Source organism: Corvus hawaiiensis, chromosome 2, assembly GCF_020740725.1.
Source record: "Corvus hawaiiensis isolate bCorHaw1 chromosome 2, bCorHaw1.pri.cur, whole genome shotgun sequence".
NCBI classification, from domain to species: domain Eukaryota; kingdom Metazoa; phylum Chordata; class Aves; order Passeriformes; family Corvidae; genus Corvus; species Corvus hawaiiensis.
The window spans coordinates 84786118-84809694 of record NC_063214.1 but is presented as its reverse complement, the minus strand read 5'-3'; the positions used below and the strand labels follow the sequence as shown (position 1 = coordinate 84809694).

Sequence of the window (23577 nt, the reverse complement as noted above, 5' to 3'; positions counted from 1 at the left end):
TGGAAACATTTCAGTGTTAAAATGAACATTTGTGATGAGAAGAGAGGGGATGAAAAATGTTTTTTGTTGGTTGATTTTTTTTTTGCAGGACTGAAAGAGGATAGCTGAGAGAGAAAATGAGAAATTTAATGTACTTCCTTAGTACATTGGACCAAATTTGAATGTAGAAGCCTAAAATCAGCAAAATCTTCTACTGTACACAGCCATTACCACACATTTTTCTCCTTCACCTTCCAAAACAGGATGGAGAACAGGTGAAGAAACAAGAAAATTTGTTACACCACTGTGCTCACTCAACTCCTTAAGGTAAAGGAAAATCTTTGTTCCATACAAGACTGCATGGCAACACCACAAAATAGAGAAGTATTTAACATCACAGAAAACCACAAATCTCTATCCTCAATAATAATACAGGATTGAGATACATAGCCAAGGATTAAGATACATCCAGAGGAAAAAAACTTAGTCAATGGTTATTTGGCTTATGTTTTCTATATGCTTTTATTTTTTAAACACAGATAAAGTTCTACAGACATGTGCTATACAGCATTGTATAGCACAAGTGTTGCTGAACCCTGGCTTCAGTCTGTATAGTGAAATGCAGTGTAGCACTATCTTCTGGTCTGTACAGCACACAGATTTTATTTCCTTAAAAATAATTTCTATAAAAAGTTGACAGAGACCCCATAAAGGCACACGAGCGCAGAAAACCTTGCTAAGATCACCAATACTTCCAAACCTCTGTATAATGTACTCCTCCTCTCAGGCCACGTGGATCCACACGAATATTTATGTGTCGACACTGGTTCATGAGTTCTAAATGACTAGGACACTGGACCCACGGTGCATTTGAAGTTAAAGCTAAATGAAGCTGGAGAGATATTCTTTCAGTGTTTTCTGTTAGGAAACAAATTTAAAAAACAACTCAATAACACAATTATGTGTACTTAGTCCACTGTAACTCAGTATTTGCCATTAAAATGTATGCATCAGTAAAATATAACAGAATTCAATTCCTTAGGGCCCCTGGATATCAGATTCTGCACAAAGGAGAGTGTCCTATATTACTTCTTTTAACTTGACAAAAACAGAATAGCAGCAGTAGGCAGTAAAATAAAGGTGATACCCAGCTTTAAAACTCCTCTCCCCTGAAACAGTCAAATCTGACAAAGTCAAACACAGGCTGGGAAGCAATACTTCAGTTACCCACAACATAGTCTGGAAGCAGGTGTAAGCTTCCACCTATAGACAAAAAGTGTTGCCCTGTGGTGGCTGGTGAAAATACATTACAAGGGACAGAGAGTTTTCAGTAAGACAAGTCCCTAGTACCACAAGAACCACTTTATGTTAGGGTGACCAACAAGGCTTCTCCCAGGACGCTTGTTCTGAATTCAGTTTGAATTCCCCGGTTGGCTGTCAGCTCTACCCCCTCGTCACTCCCCCAGAGCTCCCCATTGGCCCCCGTTCCCTGGTCCCGCCTTTTCGTTCGTATTTGCCTCTGCAACCTTTGACAGTGTGGCAGCAATAAATGCTCCTGGCGGAACACACACAAATGCCCTTCTCGACTCCTTGCTACCGACTATAACACTGAACCCCCCACGGAGCCAGGCAGGGACAGTAATATTGCCTTACGCAGAGAAATACAATAAAAAACAATCACATTGATTTTGAATGCTATGCTATTTACCAAACTACATTATAAAGCATACGAAGCAAGAGGTAAAGTCTATTAAAATTACTATGATAATCTAGTCAGATTTTGCAAACAATCTGGCAGATTCTGCAAATTAGCTTCTATGCCAAAAATGTATTAAAGCACAGCTTCCAGAAAAGCATCCAACACAGTTGAAATGTTTTAGCAGGTTCCTCCTGCTCCAAAGATAAGTAACACTTGGAAAATTTTTTTCCTGTTTCCTAGTCCTAATTAAGCTTAGCTTAATTTTCAGGTATTTCATCACATCTTGATTAAGCAGAGAAAAGAACACACTATTACAGGTACATGAGAAGCAATAAGAGCTCAAAGACAGCTTCAACAGATAAACTGAGCAATCAGACTCCCTTAAACTCTTTCTTAAAGTTTCTCTTACTCGGTCTTGTTGAAGACACCAGACACAGTACAGAAATAACTAGGGAAAACAGGTACCAGGGAAAACTAGGGAAACAACGTCTACAGCTACTAGTCATCCACTGCAAATGCCTAATTGTTTTTAGATTGCTTATATCCTGCAGAAGTTTAGGGAACGATTGTTTTGTGTCATATGTTAAATTTAAAATGCACCAATTGCAATGTAAGCTGTCAAGCAATTAAGTTATTCGGAGTCAGTAACCTGCCCCAATTCATAGCCTTTCTGCCCCAAAATAAACTCATCCCTTTGTCACATGCCAACCTTCTTGATGATCACTGGTTTTATGAAAGGAATAATCTCAGTAACAAGATCTCACATGGCTCACTTCGTAAATACAACATAACTCACTCTCCCAGTGAGTTCCAATTTTTACTAAATACAGTACAGAAGAGCAAAATGGTTTGTGGAAAAAAAAGTCAAACCTTATTTTGATCTGCACAAGTTATTTTTACTCTGTTAGTAATAAAATCTGTATAAATTCCTGTAATGCCCTTAGATATAATTATTAGATATTAAACGGAAGTCTAATTTGTTAAACGAGATTTTTCTCAGGTTGTGAAAACTTAGATAAAGCCCAAATCCAGAATTTACAGTCTTTAAATAACAGAGAAACTAATTTCTGAGTAAGTGCTTTCATCTTTAGAACAGTCATCAACCTCTGTCAAAAATTATCTACAACAAAACCCCTGAAGTTTTGTAATTTCATGAAACATCAGGGGTCTATGATTATTTTTCTCTGTCTCTCCCTAGCTCCCCAACTTCACTTTAAATTTCTATAGAACCAAGAGAGATCTCTTTTTTGCAGTGAGAGAAAGCATGAAGCAACAGACTCCCCAAAAAATATGAAAGCCCTGCAGTTATAAATCTGGGGTTGGAAAGGCAAAGTTGTTAATTAGCCTATCTTCCTTTACCATGAAACTTTGGGTTACACTGACTCCTTTTACAGCACAGATTCCTATCACTCCTCATTATCACAGCTTTTTGTTTCAAGTTCACACTTGTATTTCCCTGCACCTCCACCTACAAAAGCTCTTTCCTACCTGTATTCTCAGGAAAGACAGGTTCTATGCCAACCCCATGATCAGATGGTGCCGCTGTCTGGGCTGGATCTCTGAGGTAGATTCCACGGTTGCTGCCGACAGTAACTGTGAAGCCGATGTTACTTGTGAATGATGAATTCTGAATGAGGTAGTCATAGGCTTTATCAACCTGTTAGAAAGAGCAAGTTCTAAATTAACAGATTTCAACGTAATAGCAATTTATGCATATTCCCTCCAATATGAAGTGTTGAGCAAGCACAGCAACAAACAGTAAAGTACCTCATATGCTACCCGAGCCACACGTGCTTGCATGATACTCAATACAGAAAATGAGACAACTTTCACAGTCTGCCACAGAGAGCCCAGAAAGCCAAGAACATTTAAAATAAAAAAAAAAAAGGCCAAGTCACCTCTATTACAAATCTATCAAAAGATTCCTATTCAGAGATTATTTAGAAGAAGAGGACTTCAAGGCCCAAACCTACTAATCTAATTTAGGTGACTTCTTCATAGGTGGAACAACACTAGTGAAAGCATTTAAAACTTTTATACAGTAAGAAGCTGAGCAATTCAAGAGACAAGTAATAGAATACCCATACAAGTTTTATTTATTGGTATGAATTAAAAGAATCAGGTCATGAAATCCAGCCCTTAGTCTAAGTACATGAGCTGTCACAATAAAGTCACATAACAAATTCACCTTTTTGTTTTAAGAAGACACCCTTCTACCTCACTTGCTATTTTACCAACTACAAAAATCTTAAATTCTCTTCTACTTGACAGCAAGATACCTTCACCAGTGAAGATTAGGGTGCTCTCCTTTGAGACAAGTGGACACATAACAGCTTTGTCTCCCAGATCAATTTTAACCACATTTTAACACATTATTTAATCACAGACTACTAAAACACCAACTATGACTGGTGCATTTCATTTTTTATTTGATATGGCTACCACCACTGCTGCCTTCTGTATCAAACTTGGCATCACAGATGCGCTTAGCAGACATTACCTACTAGGTCCTAGCCTCTCCAGAACATGAGTTTTGGGCTAAGCATTTAATATCTGGCATCTTGAAGCCAAGAGAAAAATCTTAGTATTTCTATTAGACTAGGACAAGAGCGACTGTAGGCAAAACCAGGCCCAGCTCTGAAAGAACATAAGCTTATGCACACAGGGAGACACTCAGTATGCCTTCATCACACAAAGGATCACATCACAGATTTCCAAGCTACTCTGAAGCCCACAGGAAACCATGAGCACTCAGAATATTTAGTGCAGGCCTGCAACAAAGTCACTGTAAAATTGCAGCTGTACTTCTTTGTGAACCAGCGTGGGTATCTATTTTCACTGTCCAGAACTTACAGTTCCAGCTTTTGTCTGGACAGAACAAGTACAGCTGTCTCTGACAATACAAAGAAACATTTTTGGACATTAGGACAGAATTTAGGCGCCCAGATCTACATGTGGGTGATAAAAATCTACATCCCACTTTTATGTCCATGTATCTTTTTGATCAGTCTAAGAATGTATCCAGTTATCACATTTATTTTACAGTAACTGCATGCTGAAACTGGAAGAACTTTCTCATTCCTCCTCTCCTCCCACTACATTCCCTTCCTCTCCCCCAGTGAGATTTGAGAATCAAGTAGCATGGAACAAACTGAGTGAGATCCCCTCAAAAGCTGGGGTTTTTTTGTAGGTTAGTTTCTCATCGGCAGTTATTTATATTATACTGGGGTTTTTTTGCTTGCAAGTACCTGAATAATACCATGTCCTTGTGCAAATACTTCTATGTTTTCAGCTTTCACTGCAGTATTTTCTAAAGCTCTTCTGACAGAATGAACAGTGTAATGAACATTATTAGCTTTGAGTCCTGAAATTAAAAATAAGGGTGTTACTGGATACAATGAAAATTTTAAAAGCAACAGCATTTTTTTAAGAGGAAAAAGTATCTAACCTCTTTTAGATGATGCATCTATGTTTAACATTGTAGCACTTTACCTGACAATACTAAGGCAATGCCTCCACATGCATTGGGAGAAGACATGGATGTGCCATTCATGAGTTGTGTTCCTCGCAGAGTCCAGTTTGGAACAGAAGCAATAGCCCCTCCTGGGGCACTGATACTTACTCCAAGGGCTCCATCAGTGCTAGTGTTAAAAAGCAATGGTTAAAATACCAACTTTTTTTTTTTTTTGCACACTTTATCTTGAAGTTGTCAGTACATTTAAAAAAAAAGTTCGCTTTAGAGAACATTCACAACATTTTACTTCACTAAATCCATTAATCCATTAAACCCAAGAAAAAGTGTGCCACTAAGTAACAATTTACAATGTCATGTTAATCATCAGCTATGCCTGTTTTACAGTGAGAGGTTTCTAAATTTTCACTCTTTCAGTATTCTCCACCAGACTTCATTTTAGCCAGCAGAGTACTTCCTGGGATTTGAATTAAAAAATGCACACAACCACCCTATTAAACACTTGAATAAATAAATTAGTGTTCTACACAGCCTATTCAATGGTTATTACTTTCAAAGAAAAAATAGCAAAAGGGAGAGGAAGGCTAGAAAAGATACAAAATCTAGACTTCTAATTTTGCACATTGACAGTTCACTACCAGTTCAAGTTTTGAATTACAAGCCTGAGACAAGAGGGCAAGGGGAGAACACGTAAAAAGTAATGTTAAGAGGTAGATCAGGATCAGCTGGGCCTACAACCCATTTTTTCTTTCACAAGCATATTAAAGAACCAAGCAACTGTGTGCCTATGGAACAGTTAAAGTAGCATCTGGTTTTCAACTCTATGAGCCAGATATGCTCCAACTTTCTTGCTCTGTATAGACAAAAATTGCACTGCTTGAATGAGGACAACCCTGTGCCTGAGCTATTAAGTTCTGTGGAGAGGCATGGTATTTTAGGTTACTTATATCCCACACTAACAGCTTCGTATGTCGAACACCTGTCTGAAATCAGAATATTCCAAGTATGATACTGCAATGTGATGTTTGGACATATTTGATGACAGCTGTATATAAACTCATAAAGAGGTTCTGCATCCCAACACCTCTGGACAAGCAGTGCACAGCATATCTGCCTGAAAGCCTCTACTGCTTACTGGGACAGACTGATCCCTACATGAAGACTGCTCTAGCAAACTTCAGGAACTCTCCAGTCAGCTGCATATTGCACCCTAAAAAAGGAGAATCTCCCTTTGGCCAGACTTGGCCTTTTAGCTGACATATGCTCATTCTGACTATTTTACAGGGCACAACAACTAAGCACACAAAAAGCAATTTATATATATATATATATGTGAGTTTGTCTATCAAAATTAATTATAAATCCACCTCCCTTTCTCACCTGAAGGCAGAGAGCACATTTCTCTTTTCCCTACACAAAACATGACAATTCTTCATATTAAGATTCTTGATACAATATACTTGCCTGTAAATATACATACACCGTAACAGCTAGAGAACAATCCCAAAATCTAAACACAGGCAAGAACTCAAGAAGAGATGCTATTATTTTTTTCTTCATTAGTTGATCACATTACTATCAAATGCTTCTGAGACATGAAATAAAAATTGGAGTTTACATTGCCCTTAAAATTTCTTTTCTAGATCTTTCAGAAAATTTTCTGTAGCGTGAGGTAGAAAGCAATTTTTTCTGCCTACTCACACCTCTGCTGGACTCAAGCAAAACCCTTGAGTAAGTTATGCCATCACAGCAATGTCACTAAAGTCAGAAGTAACACCACTGCAGTAACAGTATTTATTTTAATCTTCAACACTTACAGCCTATTTAACTTCACCACCACACTAACTTAATGGAATAAATGCTATAGAAAAAAGTAAATTAAAAAAAACCAAACAAATTTCCAAACAACCTTTCAGTAACTTTTGTCATCTTTGAATAGGTCTGCACCCAAATACTTTCCTGAAAAATACTGGCTGTGCTAAGGCAATTCCATGCTATACACTCTCCCCCAGGAGTTCCAGAGCCCAACATACAAAACTGTTGCCAGAGGAGCAGGCTAGTTATGCTCTTTCCACAGGAAAGAAATATTTTTATTTTGGTATTAGTGACCAATTTTAGATCCTGAGTTACATAATCTGAACCCCAAAGTAATCAATTTGTTCTTGGAATATAACCTACCTAGGCCCTCTGGATGACCACGTATATTGATTTGCTGGCAGTTTTTCTCTTAAAGAGTATTCAGCAACCATCATGTCAGGTGACACGTAGGCACCAACACCTGTAAAAAACATTCAAGCGTTTTAGATGTAATAAGAATTTTTATTAAAAACTAAAGTAAAATACTTCTGTGGTTGAAATTCATTATGAGAAGAATTCTTGCTTGACATTTAAAATGGAAACACGCATTTTCCATCTCATTAAATCCAGGTATTTTTGCAAGGCAAGTGTAAAACATCACGCTATGCAGTAACAATGCTGATGGGCACACTGTATAACATTAAAATATCATGTAAACGTCCAAGTTTCACTTTTACTCAGCTGGAATATAGTGTATTCACCTTCTACATGTCTTTCACAACAGGCAGCTTTTACATGTCGTCTCTCTCTCTTGCACCCCTTTCCTCTGTTTACACTGCTCTGTCACAAACTACAACAACTGCACATCAGAGCAATCCATGTGAATTGGTTCATGTTCATGTGGCTCACAGCTACACCCCTGGAGCAAATGGCCATATCCACACATCTCAAACAGTCAGGGGAGAGAGCCTTTACTGGGTATCAGTTCCAAGTGCACAGAGTATGTAAATGACTACTTCAAAGCCTGATAAAGTAGCACTTCTAGAAGAGAATGCCAAGAATGCACATTGCAACTATGTCATTTACCTATTTGAAATGATAATGCTCCACTTTGTTTAGGGCACAAGCACTACCAGGGTGGTAGAAAACTACCATACCAAGCTGACAAACTTGGCAAGGCCTGTGTCCATGTGAACTAAGCCAACCTGTCAGCTGTATTTTGCTTTACCCTCAAAAAACAAAAACTCTATCTGGCCCACTCCAGATGGAGGACAGGAGAAAGCTACTTGGCATGTGGAGTGAATAATCACCCAGTCTCTAGAGTGATACACCTAAGTTGAATTGACAGAGTAGAGGCACTGTAAGAGCAAAGCCAGTGCAGACCTGAAAAGAGCTTGTTAGTTCCAGTTCCAACTCCCAGTCTCAGTAGTGAATTAACAGCAGATAAACTTTCAGAAAGTAATCAGCATTAATTCTACTAGCTGCCCTGGAATAGCAGCTCTCCAGCTTTCAAGACTTCATGCTAGTCTCCTTACACACTGGTCTCCTTGCATAAGAATTCTGAGACTTAAAAAGCATCTTGTGTAATGCACTAGTGCGTCAATAGCAGATTTATATAAAAATTAAGACTAAGGAAGCAACCCCCTGAGAGCTAGACATTTTGCTGAAACTTATAACTCAATCTCTCACTAAAACAAAACCATGTATTAACCCATCAGAAAGAGAATTTTAATGACAGTAACAGACTTGCACAGAAGTGGCACTGCAGCTGGAAGAATTCCTCCCCTACAAGGACTTGTCTAGGTCCTGACATGCGATTATTTTATATCCAAATTAAAAACATCTGTATCACTAAAAATAAAAATTAAAAGTATGTGATAAAGACAGATGATCCAAAACTGTAGTTCTAAGAATTCAGAATACATTGCAAGACTTTCCAGAAGATTAATTAGAATCCAACTTCGAATCATATTTTTGTAAGTTGCATTTACCAGCAGCTATTGGTTGGAGCAAAGTGGTGTACTTAGACAGTTACAGTTGAAAAAGTAATCCTGAAATATTCAAATAAGTCAGACCAAAGATTTCTTTTGCAAATTTTATACAAAGCCACATCAAATCAAGACCATTTCTCTCCTACCTCTTTTCTACATAAGTAAGGTCTTGAATTGTAAGTAGATAACAATCTAAATTTGTATACCTCAGCATAGAGCAAGTGCCTCTCTCAGAATTAACCTTGTAGCCCAGCAGACAATTTTTTACATTTACTTCAGCAATCAAATATGTAACAAAAGTACAAAGTTTGAAAAGACAGAAGCTGAATACTGCCAAAAATTCTTTCAGAACAGATTATTTACCTATTACACTAGATGTAGTTCCACCAGGACATCCTACTGTAGAAAGGCAAGGACCATTATTTCCTGCACTTGAAACATAGATTACATTATGTTTCCACACTGCTTCATTAATCACTTCACAAATTCTCCTGAAGTAAGAGAAAGAAATAAATCATTTACTCAACAATATTGCTTTCTTCCACAGGACAAAGCTCCCATTTCTAGTAGAACCTCTGACCATTCACCAAACAGGGAATATTATGCAGCCTGCTTCCCACACCTAGCAGAGGTGGTTCCAGTACAGAAGCTGACCACAACAATATCTTCGGGTTTCAAAAAGGAGTAATAACTATGTAGTGATCTTAGGTCTTCAGAAAATATCCCACAGATCATGTGGTGTTGCAACTACAAAAGTTCTTTATTATGTTAAAAAATTATTTGTATATGTATTATAAATCTGTGTATTATATATTTGTGCCTATATCATAAATTAAAAGCTTTTTTTAAGGGTTTACTTCTTTCAAAGCCAGTTTAAAATTTATACTGCACAGTTTATAACATATGAATCATATGAGCCTGGATAATCCACTCTTAGTGACTAGCTGACTTACACAAAGCTCAACAAATACAATTCCACCTCTGTGAAATTAAAATACTTTAACCACAGCACTACTCACCCAGAATTTGGCCAGTGTGTTGCTTCTCCATAGCTGTAGTTGACAAGATCACATTTGTATTTTATTGTTTCTATCATCTGATAAAGTAAAAATGGAAAGCAAAATATGTACTAGTCAGAGAAAGTAAGCGACTTCAGGAATGACAGAAAACATCTGCTTAAACTGATCTGCTACATATCTAAGAAATACAGACAAATCTCTCGACTCTAGAAAATAATTTACTGCAACCAGTTATATGCTATTTTCCCAACAAACAAAGAAAATTTTAAAAACCTACTCCCTGAATAGCCTTATTCTTGCCATGTTCCCAGCTATAATTAAGACATTACCCTAAGACAAAACCGAGGACAGCAGATGTCACCAGTATTGTCTCTAATGTCTGTCCTCAAGAACATAAAATTCTCCTTTCCTGTGCAGTTTGGTTGAACTCCAAAAAGTTGCAAAAAAATTACTGTTCATGTTGCTATATCAAAATATTCTATGGGCTAGAAATACAATTTTCTAATTTCAGATCCTTTTCTTGTGTAAAATTTCTCCTTATCAACTCGCTGTACAGAAAAGCTCTTTATCATTAACAGGAATGGTATTTTTCCTCACTTGTAAGAAGAGTTAACACAAATACAGCAACATACGTAGTGACTAGTCTCTACTCTAGATTTGTATGTCTCCTATAGTTATTTAAGCAACTACAAAATATACACTGACAACAGAAAGACCTTTAAGCAAGAATGCAATAACTTCTCTCATACATCAAGCTAGTCAGACACTGCAAGACTGTTAGCCTGAAAAAACTTTGTAAGTGCTCTATGCAACAGAAGTCTTGTTTTACATTAAAACACTAGTCTTAAAATATGCTTCAAAATACACTCTGGTTGCTTTTATGGTTTTTGGTTGGGTTATTTTTGTGAGCCTTTTTTTTTGGCGGGGGGGTGGTTGGGCTGGTTTTTTGTTTTTGTTTTCTTTGTTGGAAATATTGTAGGGCCATAAAAACAAAGCCTATGAACAAGTAGGGCATGAAGTTTCACAATATTCTACACTTAAGTCACACTGCTGAGATAAATCATTTATTCAGTGAAATACCCACAGCTCTTATTAGACCAGTGCCAGTTTCCATTGTACTTAGTCTCGTATCACCAATCTTGATTGCAAGAATCTGAGCTCCAGGAGCCACACCATTTCGTTCTGGTTCTTCTGGAAAGTATCCAGCTGCAATACTGGCCACATGTGTTCCATGTGCTCCTGTGCAAATGAAAAGTGTGTACGTTTAGTGGACTTCATTTATATGAACTCAATACGCTACAGCTCAATTTTCACTTACTGAACTGTAAGCACATCAATCCAGTCAGTTGCCAGTCACCAGTGGTGCTGATACCAAAAGGGTGACAGTGTTCACCGGGACTCAGCAGTGGAGCAAGCCCTGTTTAATATTTTTATTGATGATCTGGACAAGGGGATCGAGAGCGTCCTCAGCCACTTTGCAGACAAGTTGGGTGGGAATGTTGATTGGCTGGAAGGTAGGAAGGCTCTACAGTGGGATCTGGACAGGCTGGATCAATAGGCTGAGACCAGCTGTATGAGGTTCAACAAAGCAAACAGCTTTTTGAGGAGAGAAAGGAGGCAGCAGGAAGAGAGGAATGACGTATTAACTTAATTCCACTAATAAAAGTTACTTTAAAGGCTCAACGCTTCCTACTCAAAGTTATGAATATTACACCTGAGACAACTCACATAGCAGGGATTAAGAAAACAGAACTGCACAGAAACATAGAAAGGAACAAAAAAGTTACCATCTATTTGGAAACCTGGACTGCTTATGTAGCTCTACTGAGATGGGATAGTTTCATGAGGAATTAAGAGCATTTTTCAAAGCAAACGCATTCATACCATCCTAACCACTCTGTTTGCTTCCAAAACAAACCATGATTTAAAGAATACACTGAAACGGGTTCAGAGTGGTTTGTATAAAAAAGTTTGTATAAACCTAAATTAAGATCAATACCCATTTTGTTTATGGATATTACATTTAAGATTCTTAAAGTATACAAGTACAAAGGAGAGCAACTAAAAATCAATCATTGCCCTATATTTAACAAACAAAACAAAAGAGGTTTTTTGAAAGAAGGTTTGCTTTAGTTTAGGCTTTAAGATGCAGGAACATCTTAAAGAGTACCTAAGTATGCACGTTCTATGTATATATGCTTATGTACATCAAGTTGACAGTATTTCATACAAAAATGCAAGCAAGTTTGGTAATGAGCTGTCATTACAGATTTAGTTAGGAAATATGAGTATTGCTTTTAAAAGCCATAATAACAGATGCTGTATTATGACAGCTGCCTCAAGCCATCCCAAGTATCAGTATCAGGACCCAATACAAATTACTGCTTCTCATGATACCTACTTAGCAGCAAAATATTCTTAAGATTACTTTCATTTACCTCCACTTGTCACAATAGAAAGGAGGTTTCCATCATCATATATATTCACAGAATAATTCAGCATCTCAGATGTTCCAAAAGATCCATATTCCTGAGCCTCTCTGTAGGTTCTCAGCACTGTACAGTTAGCTAAGTCACCACTCTCACTTGTATCTATGCAGGCTCTGTTGACAAAAAATAAACAAACAAAAATGCAATTTCCCAGCTGCTGCAAACTTTCAGTTATCTACCCTCTCCAGCTGAGAATAGCACAAAGACTTCAGGAAGTTTGGTTCTGTGTTTATGGTATCTTTACATAGTTCTTTAAGCAACTATTTTAAAACCTGGTTGTTTATACTTAAGATTTAGAAACTATGAAGTTACCTAATAAACTGGTTTTCAAACGCTACTAAATCAAATAAACCTGTATTTGAAAAGCAAGCATATGAAAATTCATGCAAGTTCAAGGAAGAAATTTCACTCAAGGTAGATATTCAGTGCTGGTACACAAACATTTGAAGTTTTACTGTTCTGTATGATGCACATTATCAGTCAAGAAATGTGCCATGTTACATCCCTAAGTCTGTGCACAGACACCTGCTTTGTTTTGTTTTTTTTTTATATCACCAATGGATAGTCAAAACAGTTTTATTCTGCTTCAGAAGAAAAATCCCATAAGCTTACACTCACATCACACTGTCTTCAATAAGACTTTATTCTACCCCATCTTCACTTGGGACCAGAATTTTGTCAAGAAACTCAACTGATACAGCAGGATTATTTTAAAGAGAAAAATACTTAAAACCTCTATAAAGATGACAAATATAAAAGGTAAAAAGTCTTCGATGGAAGCTGTTGTTTTATGTATAGAACAAGACATTTTAGACAAGTTTAGTCATTTACCTCCAGGTCTCACCATCATACCACACTACACAATCATATACTGGGCCAGGATCGCTGTATTTTTTTTCAAAAGAATTCAACAACTCCACTTGATTTTGAAGTTCTTCCTTTATTAGCTTATTTACCTAAGGTGAACAAAATTCAGTTAGAGTATTTCCAAAATTATTACAAGATAGGTAATCCCACATTCCTTTCTGGTGCTATACATTTGTTCCATTACTTTCTCAGGAATGTTAGACTATCCTAGGAGTCACAAATATCTAGAAGTTCAATGGCTTTTAACGGTGCACTATTTATTTTTGGCCTATGATGTAAAACTACTTCTAATTCCTGTAAATGTAACATTTAAAGCCATTATTTTCTTAAAGACTGTTGAATGATAAAGTAGTACCTGAGGCATTTCTGGTACTTCATTGAAATTGTACACAGTTTACAAAAGAACGAATATGTTTAGAAAATTCCATTTTAGAAAATTTGAACACAGCAAGGATGGTGGCATCAAAAATTAGCACATTTAATTAAAAATAAAACTTACTGAAAATATTGAACAAATCTTTTGAAGTAATACCATTTTCATAATTGACATCAACTTTCAAAAGTGAGCAACACTAAGCAAACCAACCAACCATCCATATAAAGACTTCTAAAATTAATCAGAAGATATGCTGGTAAGTTATCTGCCAAAATACTAACAAGTACCCTTCCTTCACTCGTCTAATGAAACATTTTAATCCTGCAGCCAGTAACAAACTGTTGCAAAGAATAAGTTTATAAATTTAAACTTAATGCAAACCTGTGAGGGAGAGCTATGAGCAGCATCAAATTCTTCCTGTTTCCTACAGGCCTCTGCTAGAGCCAGCCTGTGAATAGGATCCCAGAGCTTCTCCTTGCGTTCTTTCTGTAAAATAAAACAGAGGTTCCTCAATATATTAAGAAACATATGTCAAAGTATCATGTCTACAAAAATAATTTGAAATTCTGATTTGAGACAATGGCTAAAAAAGTTCCATACAATAGTATAAATAAACATAAAATGTCACATAATTAAAAAAAAAAAAAAGGGTATCAGTAATTTCTGTACTTTTTGCCTCAATGGACCACTGTGAGGAAGAGCACTGAGCCGCCTCCTGTTGCTCTGAAAAAAATCACGGAAGAAATGGATCATGTAAAGAACAAAAAAATCAGAGAGAACAGCTTGCAAGCGCTGGTTAGCAGCCTAAGTATGTTAGCAAATCACATGCTGTGGTTTTCTAACAAAATCAAGAAACAGAACAGTTAAATATGACTATATACCAGAAAGAAAAGATAATTCTTCCTTACCTGAATCCTCTCCTTAAGAGCTTTAGGATAGATATCATAGCCATTTTTTATGCCAATGTGATATTTGCCTGAAGGATTTACCCAGTTTGCTGGAATCTACAGAAAAGTATATTTAGAAATAGGTTAACTAATGGCATTAAAAAAACTCCACAAACAAAAAAGCCCAACACTGTCTAAGAGAGCTTAAGCAGAACAAACCTGCAAATACTGCCAACTTAATTCCCTGTCTCCATAACAGTAACTACTGCACTGTTTTGACAGCTTGACATGGCATTTTCAATGCAGTTTCCAAAGAATCAGTATCAGGTCACGTGACACTGCCATTGAACATCTTTAAGTATCAGTTGCCCTGATAGTCTACTTTTAAAACACAAAGCCTCAGCTTTACTGACTTTACTGGGGAGAGCTCTGGGGAAATAATAGTACTATAAATGAAAAGACACACTCTAACACGAGGGAGTGGGGTTGGAAGTCATGACAAACATCCGAATATCTCATTTCACATCTTGATGCAATTTAGATTCAGTATATCAGGATCTGCTCATCCTAGTAACAACAGTAGAAGAGCAACAGATTCAGCTTTACAATCATCTTCCGTGCAAAACTGAGAAGAAAGTTGACAGCATGGAAAGATCCAAAGATGTAATGCCCCCATATCATATCATATCATCAATCAAATCAGGAAATCAAGAACATGTTAGCAACATTAGCAGTTCTGTGTACCCAAGACCTCTACTAGATTTTGTGTCCTTTATGAAAATCCTACACCATTTCTGTTCTACGCATAGTGAGAATTCAGTGAGTCTAAACTAGGTCCTCACAGAATTTCAGTCTCTAAAACTATTCACCATGCCCTTAACACAATTCCTCTTGCAGCTTATGCAAATGTGGAAAATACTAGCATTTTTAAAGACACAACTGTGTCTGACAGTTTTGAAGTATATTAGCATATTTTCTTCAGCCAATTTTCAAAGCTATATCTGATACTGTTTTGAACAAATAATTTAATTATTATCAAGCCCCCCCAAAAGCCCTGTACACATCCCCATTCAGCTACAGAAAATATTAGAAATAAAGACATAATAAAAGTGTAAGAAACACTAAGCAATCTACATGAAGATGAGCAAGTGCAGCATTAGGTTTGGGTAAGATCTGGTTTGCTGGTGTCAGTTGGGCTAGGGTTGATTTTTCTTCAAAGTAGCTGATATGGGGCTGTGTTTTGGATTTGTGCTGAACACTCTTAGTAACTCGGGAATGTTTTAGCTGTTGCTGGGCAGCACTTGCACAGAGTCAAGGCTCTCTCCCAGGCTTTTTCTCTCACCCACCCCAGACAGTGAGCAGGCTGGAGATGCACAAGGATTTGGGCGGGGACATACCTGGGACAACTGATCCCAACTGACCAAAGGGATATCCCATACCCTATGGCATCATGGTTAGCATATAAAGCTGGAGAAAGAAGGACAAAGGGGGGGTCGTTCAGAGTGACGGCATTTATCTTCAAGTCACCATTATGTGTGGAGCCCAGCTTTTCTGGAGATGGCTGAACACCTGCCTGCCCATGGGAAGTGATGAATGGATCCCTTGTTTCTCTTTGCTTGCGTGCAAGGCTTTTGTTTTACCTATTAAACTGTCTTTATCTCAATGCATGAGTTTTCTCAGTTTCACCCTTCTGATTCTCTTCTCCCCACATTGCTGGGGGAACACTGAGTGGAAAGCTCTATGGTGCTTAGCTGCCAGCTGGGCTTAAACCACAACACCTGGTTAAAAGGAAGTAAGTTCTATAAAAACCAAAACAGGTTATAAATTTGTTAAGCAAAGAAGATGATGTCCAGTGGTGTCTCTGTACCACCAAATACTCACCTTTAAAGTTCTTCCAGAAAGACCAGTAATTTCTCCATCTTTAGGCTCTGCAATGGTACATGTAGTTACATCACCACTGCCTGTGGTGTCAATTATATCAACTATCTTGGGTTTCCCATCAGTTGTCATCTGAAAATATGAGCACAGAAAAACTGAAAATGTATTTGATTACCATTTGGCACACAAACCAGAAAAGTTTTGTTGTTAAAAACATCAACTAGCTTTCTTAGACACCCAACCGTTAACTGAAGGACATAAAACCAACTTGAACTCAAGACAAATTTTCAAAGAACTAAGACCAATATGTCCATCTTTCTGGTTCATACAAATCCACTTATTTCTAAGAAGGATTTAGAAGAGAAACAAGTAAAAACACTGTATCAACAAAGCACAGGCAGACTCAATTTAAAACCAAGCCTAAATTTGCAAAAAACATATTTGCAAGAACAGCTGTTTGTTTTCATATTATTTGCCGTGTTGTTTCTGACCCCTCATTCTGGGCAAATTTTATAGTAATGAGTGCACAAGTAAGAAAGTGAAAGTTAGAAGTACAAGCTCTCACAAGCTGGAGTCTCTAAACTGAGCTTAAAGGAACCTAAAAGGAACACAAGCCACCATTACCTTATTTTTCCTGTTTCAAAGATTCTGCTTTGTGTTTTAATCTATTTGAACTATTAGTAGCTATGGCTATATACATCTAATACTTATATAAGGAGTATTTTTGCCAGGGCGAGGAGAAGAAGAGCTGACTACCCATAAGGAGTTTATGAGCATAAATTTAAAGCCTCCTCAAATTAAAACAAAACTGGCCCTCATGGACTTTAAAGTAGTTGCAGGCAACTAAACATGACAGAAGAAACTATCTAAGGTTCCCTTCACCTAGAGGACTCTCCTACACAATTACCAATAGCACAGTCAAGCATTTCTTATTTATTTAACATTTAGCAAAAATACTCAAAGTTATTTTCTTGCAATAACATGCTTCATCCAGCAGCTACTAGTTTATATAGCACAAAAACTGTATTTCATATACAGTAGTATTTGCTTGAATATGAATTCAGAAGGCTGGAGCACCTCTCCTATGAGGACAGGCTGAGAGAGCTGGGGTTGTTCAGCCTGGAGAAGAGAAGGCTCTGGAAAGACCTTATAGCAGCCTCCCAGGACCTAAAGGGGGTCTATAAGAAACCTGCAAAGGAACTTTTTACAACTGCACAGGCAATGATAGGACAAGGAGGAATGACTTTAAACTAAAGGAGACTACTGGGCCAGGTATAAGGAAGAAATTTTTCACTAAGAGAACAGTCGAACACTGGAAGAGGTTGCCCACAGAGGTGGTGGACGCCCATCCATGGAAACATTCAAGGTCAGGTTGGATGGGGCTCTGAGCAACCTATCTAGTTGAAGATGTCCCTGCTCATTGCAGGGAGGCTGGACTAGATGGCTTTTCAAGGTCCCTTCCAACCCAAACTGTTCTATGATTCTATGAATTGACCATATGTACGTATTTTTACAGTTCTACATCAAAGACTGGTGTAAAAAGAAAAAAAGAATCCATCATCTTCCTAGTATCTCCCATACATTAACTACACTGAAAGTGAAAAAAGCTTCACATTCAGAAAAGCAGCAACATTTGCTCTTTTCTACCATTTACATATATGGAATTGTTGCCTTTATTCTCTATTAATAATTCTGATGTTAGACATAACATAAGGAAGGTAGTTTTGTTCCAATAATGCTCTGAAATTGTGAGGTCAGCTACTGGAAGCTACTGTCAAACTGTTTCATAAAAGTCACTCTGATGCTACCAAAAGGACAAGAGTCAAGCTCTTATCACATCTCAACAAACAAGGATAGATACTTCCATGGTCTCAAATTCTCATGGCTTAAAAAAAACAAACGACAAACAAAAACCCAACCAAAACCCATACAACCCATAAAACAACCTCCCAAAAACTCAACAACACAAAACCAACCCAAACAACAAGCAACACCCCCAATGAAAACTGGATTTAAAAAATAAAAAAGAACCAACCCCAAATATTCCAAACCCATAGCAACCATAAAAAGAGCATCAATTTCATTTCCCAGAAGGTAACAAATACTGTTTTTGAAGAGGCTTGCTAGGGAAGAATTTTCATTACAGAAACCAACACTGCTACTCTGTTCATAGAAATTCAAGTTCACTGAAGAAAATCTTTTAGACCACGTTAATGTGGTAAAAACATCTACTGAACAACAGCTATACAGTAGTGAAAATTGACTTGTGGAACAGTATATAGGCACTAAACCATATAATTTTCGAGCATTGGTAATTAATGTCTTCAGTCTTGGCCTCAACTCACACAAAATTCAAGAGCTGCTCCAATACTAAAGCGACTGCAAGTCAAATCTCAGTTTATCAGCACCAGACATTTTTCAGTATGCCTCTACTCAAAGTGAACTATTCAGTGATCAAAGTACAAGAAAACAAGAATGAAAATGTAATCCAAGGTGACTTGTTTAAAGAAGGCAAGTCATACAGCAACAGGTGGCCAGAACACAGATTTATGTTGCAGCAAGCTTGGGTAGTTTTAGAAGTTGTTTCCTAGCCAGAAAGACAAGGTGCAACTCCTACACTCTACGGCTCTTTGCCTCCTAGCTGAAACCTAGCAGGCCCGCACATGCACGTGAGTTTGTACTGTCAGAACAAACAAATCAGAGTCTTTCAGTCAGACACAAGAAACTCAGAGTTTCAGCTGGTCCAAGGTTCAATTCCTAACAGCAGCAATGCAGACAGGTTCACAGTAATTTAGTGCAAGTAACTGATACAGCAGCTCCTGCTGCCATGAACTGCTCTTCAGCACACTGACCACCAGCAGCAATGCCAGAGTGAAATTCAAACGTTCAGCTCGGTTTTCCTTTTCACATCTTGTAATTCTGAGTTTAAAATTATAATGAAAAATAATAAAGTGAACTTGATCAATTCTCTTATGTGAACAGAAGAGTCCTGAAGTAATGAATTGATTACAGATAAAAGGTACATTTTAGTACCTTTTGCATTAAAATTTTAAAGAAAGAACTTTTATATAGTTAAAAATATTTTATACTGTATTTAGAAAAGTCCCCCAATCCTGCCTTAATTATCATGGCTTGCCTACAGGCATTTGAAAAACAAATTAGTAGTTTAAAACTGAAAATTATTTTGTTGTTTATACATTTCTGCTTGAAGTTTGAAAATCCTACTTACATGTTAGTTCTGACTTTGTAAAACAGATAAATTAGTAAACTGAGAACACTAAAATTAATCTATGTGCATAATCCTAGCACCTGATCAGTTATAACAGAAGTAGAGGAGCACCAGTATCTATGACAATCCCAATGGAAAAGGGAAAGCCAGATACATTTGAGCAAGTTTTTGCCAGACCATACAATTACTGACTCCAGCTGACAGCTACTGCAACCACAAGAGACGAACAAGTTCTTCAGCACTTTGGTCGCGGGACAGCTGATCATCATCATCACAAATAAAATAACTTCCAAGCAATTTTTTTAAACTCAGGGCTGAAAAGCAAGTAAAAGCAAACTAGCTGCTACTGCTAAGAAGTTATCACATAAAAGCACAAGGTAATGTTAGTAAATAATAATTCCAAAAGCCACTTCACAAAATAAGTAAATTTGCAAAAAGCAAAATGAAGGCAACTAAACATGACAGCAAAATGAACTGACTTATCTATCATGAAACATAAGAAGCCACAACGGGAACAGGGAAAGAACAGGGTGGGGTTGAGCACAGACTATACATATACAACCACAACACTCCACTAAATGCACCTAAAATTTCATCAGTCACTGTGCCTTAATGAGGAATTACAAACCATGACTTGGCAGACAGTAGGAAATACATTCTACCAAGAGGACTGAAAGGGGAAAAAACTTGAATGAAAGCAGACAAACTAAACTTTACAGTTGCTGTCAACTGGTGGAAAAACAACGGAAGAGGAGGTGAAAGGAATTTCCTAGAGGGCACTGGCTACAAAAGATTCATAAAGAAAAGGAAAGTAAGTACAAGACTGATTAACATTTTATGTGTCAAAGAAAGCCAACCAACAGGAAAAAGATTTAAGAAGGTTTGTTAAGCTTAATAACTATTCTCCCTATAGCAGCAAGTGTCCAGGGAAGAATATAAATATAGTGGTATTTCCCTGTTAAACTCTGTACCCAAATCTTTCTGTCCCTCGAAAAGGGAACAAACACTGCTATCAATATTTACAAACCAAGTCACAGAATCAACAAGCAAAGGAATCCTATCCAGTAATGAAATACTAGGGATCAACAAAGAAATGAACTGTTTTGTTTTGACTAAGAACTCCATTATATTCAAAACAGGGTAGCTCATTTTAGCCTGTAACAATTATTGTCATTAACCGGAACTCGAAGTTGTAATACCTATTAACCTTGCTATATATAATGTCTCCTCTTCCCTCTAAGTAACTGATTCAACTCTCAGAGTTCTAACTCTATGCCAGGTCAGGAATTGACAATAAGACTGACAGTAAGAAAAAGAAGCAGCAGCAAAGACAGGGGCGTAAAAAACAAACAAAAAAAAAATCCAAAAATTGTCCCAAGGTTAGAAACTACTTCTTGCAGTACAGCTATGCTGCGTCACTTCCAGTGCCCAGGACACTGGTTCATTGCAGGGAGGCAAAATGCAAACTGCCAAATACTCCAGAGAGTGAGGACAATATCTTGCTGAACACCTACAAAGCTATTCTAGACTGTGTGCTGCCTATGCCTCCTTTGCAACTCTCTGTGCAGTATGTCTCCCCCGTCTGTGGTTTAGCAAGTCGCTTAAGCCAGGTCTATTAAGTGGGCAGTGTGGACAAATCACAGAACCTCTTTACAGGTTTTTCTAACAACCCTGCAAACTTACTCTCACCCACTGCAACATGAATTCTACACTCTGCCCTCCAAATTTTTTACTTCTTTTACAAATCTTGTACTTTACTACCTGCAATTTTATCCTGTGCATAAAGAAAATAAATTGGAGAAAACTGATATGGTCAGCAGTGAGATCATGATGGTTCTTAAGTATCCCTTATGAGCCTTGGGTTACCTATATCAGAACAAAGCTTCCCACTGCTACCCATAAATTTTTATTGGAGTTTTGTAATTGTCGACCACTCCTCATTCATAACTTCTAGAAACTTAGGGTTTTTTGCTTTTGTATGTGAAACTTCAGAACTATGCACATCATCTAATTTATATTCATGTCTTCCTAATTGTCTTCTACTACTTTCTGCTCTGCCCATGGTATTATCTTGCTTTCTATTTGGCTAGCTTCCATTAAGCTTTCCAATTACTATGCCACTTATCCACAACTTCTTGCCAAAAGCACCAGCTTCATTTCTGCTTAAATCAATCAAAGTTATAGCTGTCCACTCCTTCCTTCCACCCAACCTGTCCTCTTAACTCATATTTTAGTTTAACTGAATCCCATAAGGAGTCACTTCAGAACACGGAACTAACAATCTGCCAGGGTCAAGTCCCAGAACAAGGTCACAAAGGAGTTAAATCTACACCAAAGAAAGGATGGAAACCAACACAAACCCTGCTTAGTCGAAACAAAACAAAACAAAGGATTCAGCATCCAAGTGAGTTGCATACAACTCCGAATCATTCTTCCAAGGACTCTTCTGCCATCACTCAGGGAAAACATGCTGACAAGAAATCAAAAGCAGCAGTAACACAAAAGGCCACATGCAAATTTACACGATAAAGAAATGTTACAAGACAGCGGTTAGAAGAAATACGTGCTGAGAAATGCCCAAACTGACATCACACACAGAAATTTACAAAACCGAGTGGAGACACATAGCCGGCAGACCCAAAAAAAAGCTGGCAGAATCGAATTCGATACAGACTGCTACTGCAATAAAACGCACGAAAAATACACTAAGAAAGACGGGTATGCTAATCATGCCAGAAATATACTTTTCATGTAAAAGACCTAGGCGGCTGTGTGTAGCCTCGAGCTACGTACTGGCGAAGTAACGCTAAGGTTTAACACAAACACAAAGCGTTCCTTTATAATGAGCTCTGCGTGAGAGAAGGCAGCCCAAGAGATTTAAGTGCCATAACACGCCTGTGGACGGCTTAGGAGGAGGATCCTCACAGCAGCACCCGGAGACCGGTGTGGAGCCCCCAGCTCCGGCATCTCCCCGCCCTCCCGCACCCGAGCCCCCGCTCACGCCCGCTCGGCGGGAACCGTGAGCGAACACACAGCCACGAGTCCCCGGGAGAGGGACAGTCCCCGGGACAGGGACAGTGCCCGGGACAGCCTTCCGGGGCCTCCCCTGCTCTCGCCGCCGTTGCCTCGGGCCGCCCGAATGCCATGGCCGCCCCCGCACACGTCCCCGTCCCCCCGGGGTTGGTCCGGCGGGACCTGGGGGCTCTTTGCGGGCCGGGGCCGTGACCCAGGACCACCGCCGCCCCGCTCTACCTGCATGCCTGGCGCCCCGGGGTCCACGCCGGTGTCCAGCACGGCCAGCAGCACCCCCCGCCCGTCGAAGTCGGGGAAGCGGGCAAGGAAGGCGGCGGCGCCGGTCTCCTTCTTGGGCAGGAGCCCGTGGAACGGGAACGGTTCCTCAGCGGCGGCCGCCATGGCGCGTAGACCGGGGCGCGGGGCCGGCGACGCCGGGGCGGGAGGACAGGCTGCGAGAGGCCACGGGAGGGCGGCGCATGCGCGGTACAGACCCACCGGCCCGCGGGAACGCGCACCCCCTCGCGGCCCGCGGCGCGAGCAGCGCCGACACTAAACTGACCAATAGAACGCCAATGTGGGCGGGGCCTGCTGTGGAGGTAGCCAATCACGGGAGGGACGTGTTCCACGCGCCGGGGTCGTGGCGGCCACGTACGGCAGCGGCGGGAGCCGAGGGCACCTTCCAGCTCCGCGCCCTGCGGGCGGGGCGGCTGTGGCGGCTGTGGCGGCTGTGGCGGCTGTGGCGGCTGTGGCGGCTGTGGCCTCGGGGGGCCGGTCCCGCCCCGGCGCTCCCGGCCGGCCGCGGGCTGCGGCCTCGGGTCCTCCGAATCGAAAACAGAATCACGGAATCACTTAGGTTGGAAAAGACCGCTAGAGATCATC

The 23577-nt window shown here is 39.1% G+C and overlaps 1 protein-coding gene across 2 annotated transcripts in view; it reads right to left on the bottom strand.

Moving 5' to 3' along the window:
* TPP2 (tripeptidyl peptidase 2) overlaps positions 1-23167 on the bottom strand; it is a 53023-nt gene extending 29856 nt beyond the window's left edge. For both annotated transcript variants that reach the window (XM_048295904.1, XM_048295905.1), the window contains exons 1-14: positions 22936-23167; positions 16458-16586; positions 14598-14693; positions 14071-14175; positions 13278-13402; positions 12396-12559; positions 11042-11196; positions 9958-10034; positions 9302-9429; positions 7329-7428; positions 5171-5319; positions 4927-5042; positions 3167-3335; positions 740-897 (exon numbers count right to left, since the gene is read on the bottom strand). In XM_048295904.1, coding sequence (XP_048151861.1) covers positions 740-897; positions 3167-3335; positions 4927-5042; positions 5171-5319; positions 7329-7428; positions 9302-9429; positions 9958-10034; positions 11042-11196; positions 12396-12559; positions 13278-13402; positions 14071-14175; positions 14598-14693; positions 16458-16586; positions 22936-23097 — 1833 coding nt within the window. In that variant the 5' untranslated portion in view covers positions 23098-23167. The remainder of the gene's footprint in view (positions 1-739; positions 898-3166; positions 3336-4926; positions 5043-5170; positions 5320-7328; positions 7429-9301; positions 9430-9957; positions 10035-11041; positions 11197-12395; positions 12560-13277; positions 13403-14070; positions 14176-14597; positions 14694-16457; positions 16587-22935) is intronic.
* Between the last annotated feature and the right edge of the window lie 410 nt (positions 23168-23577).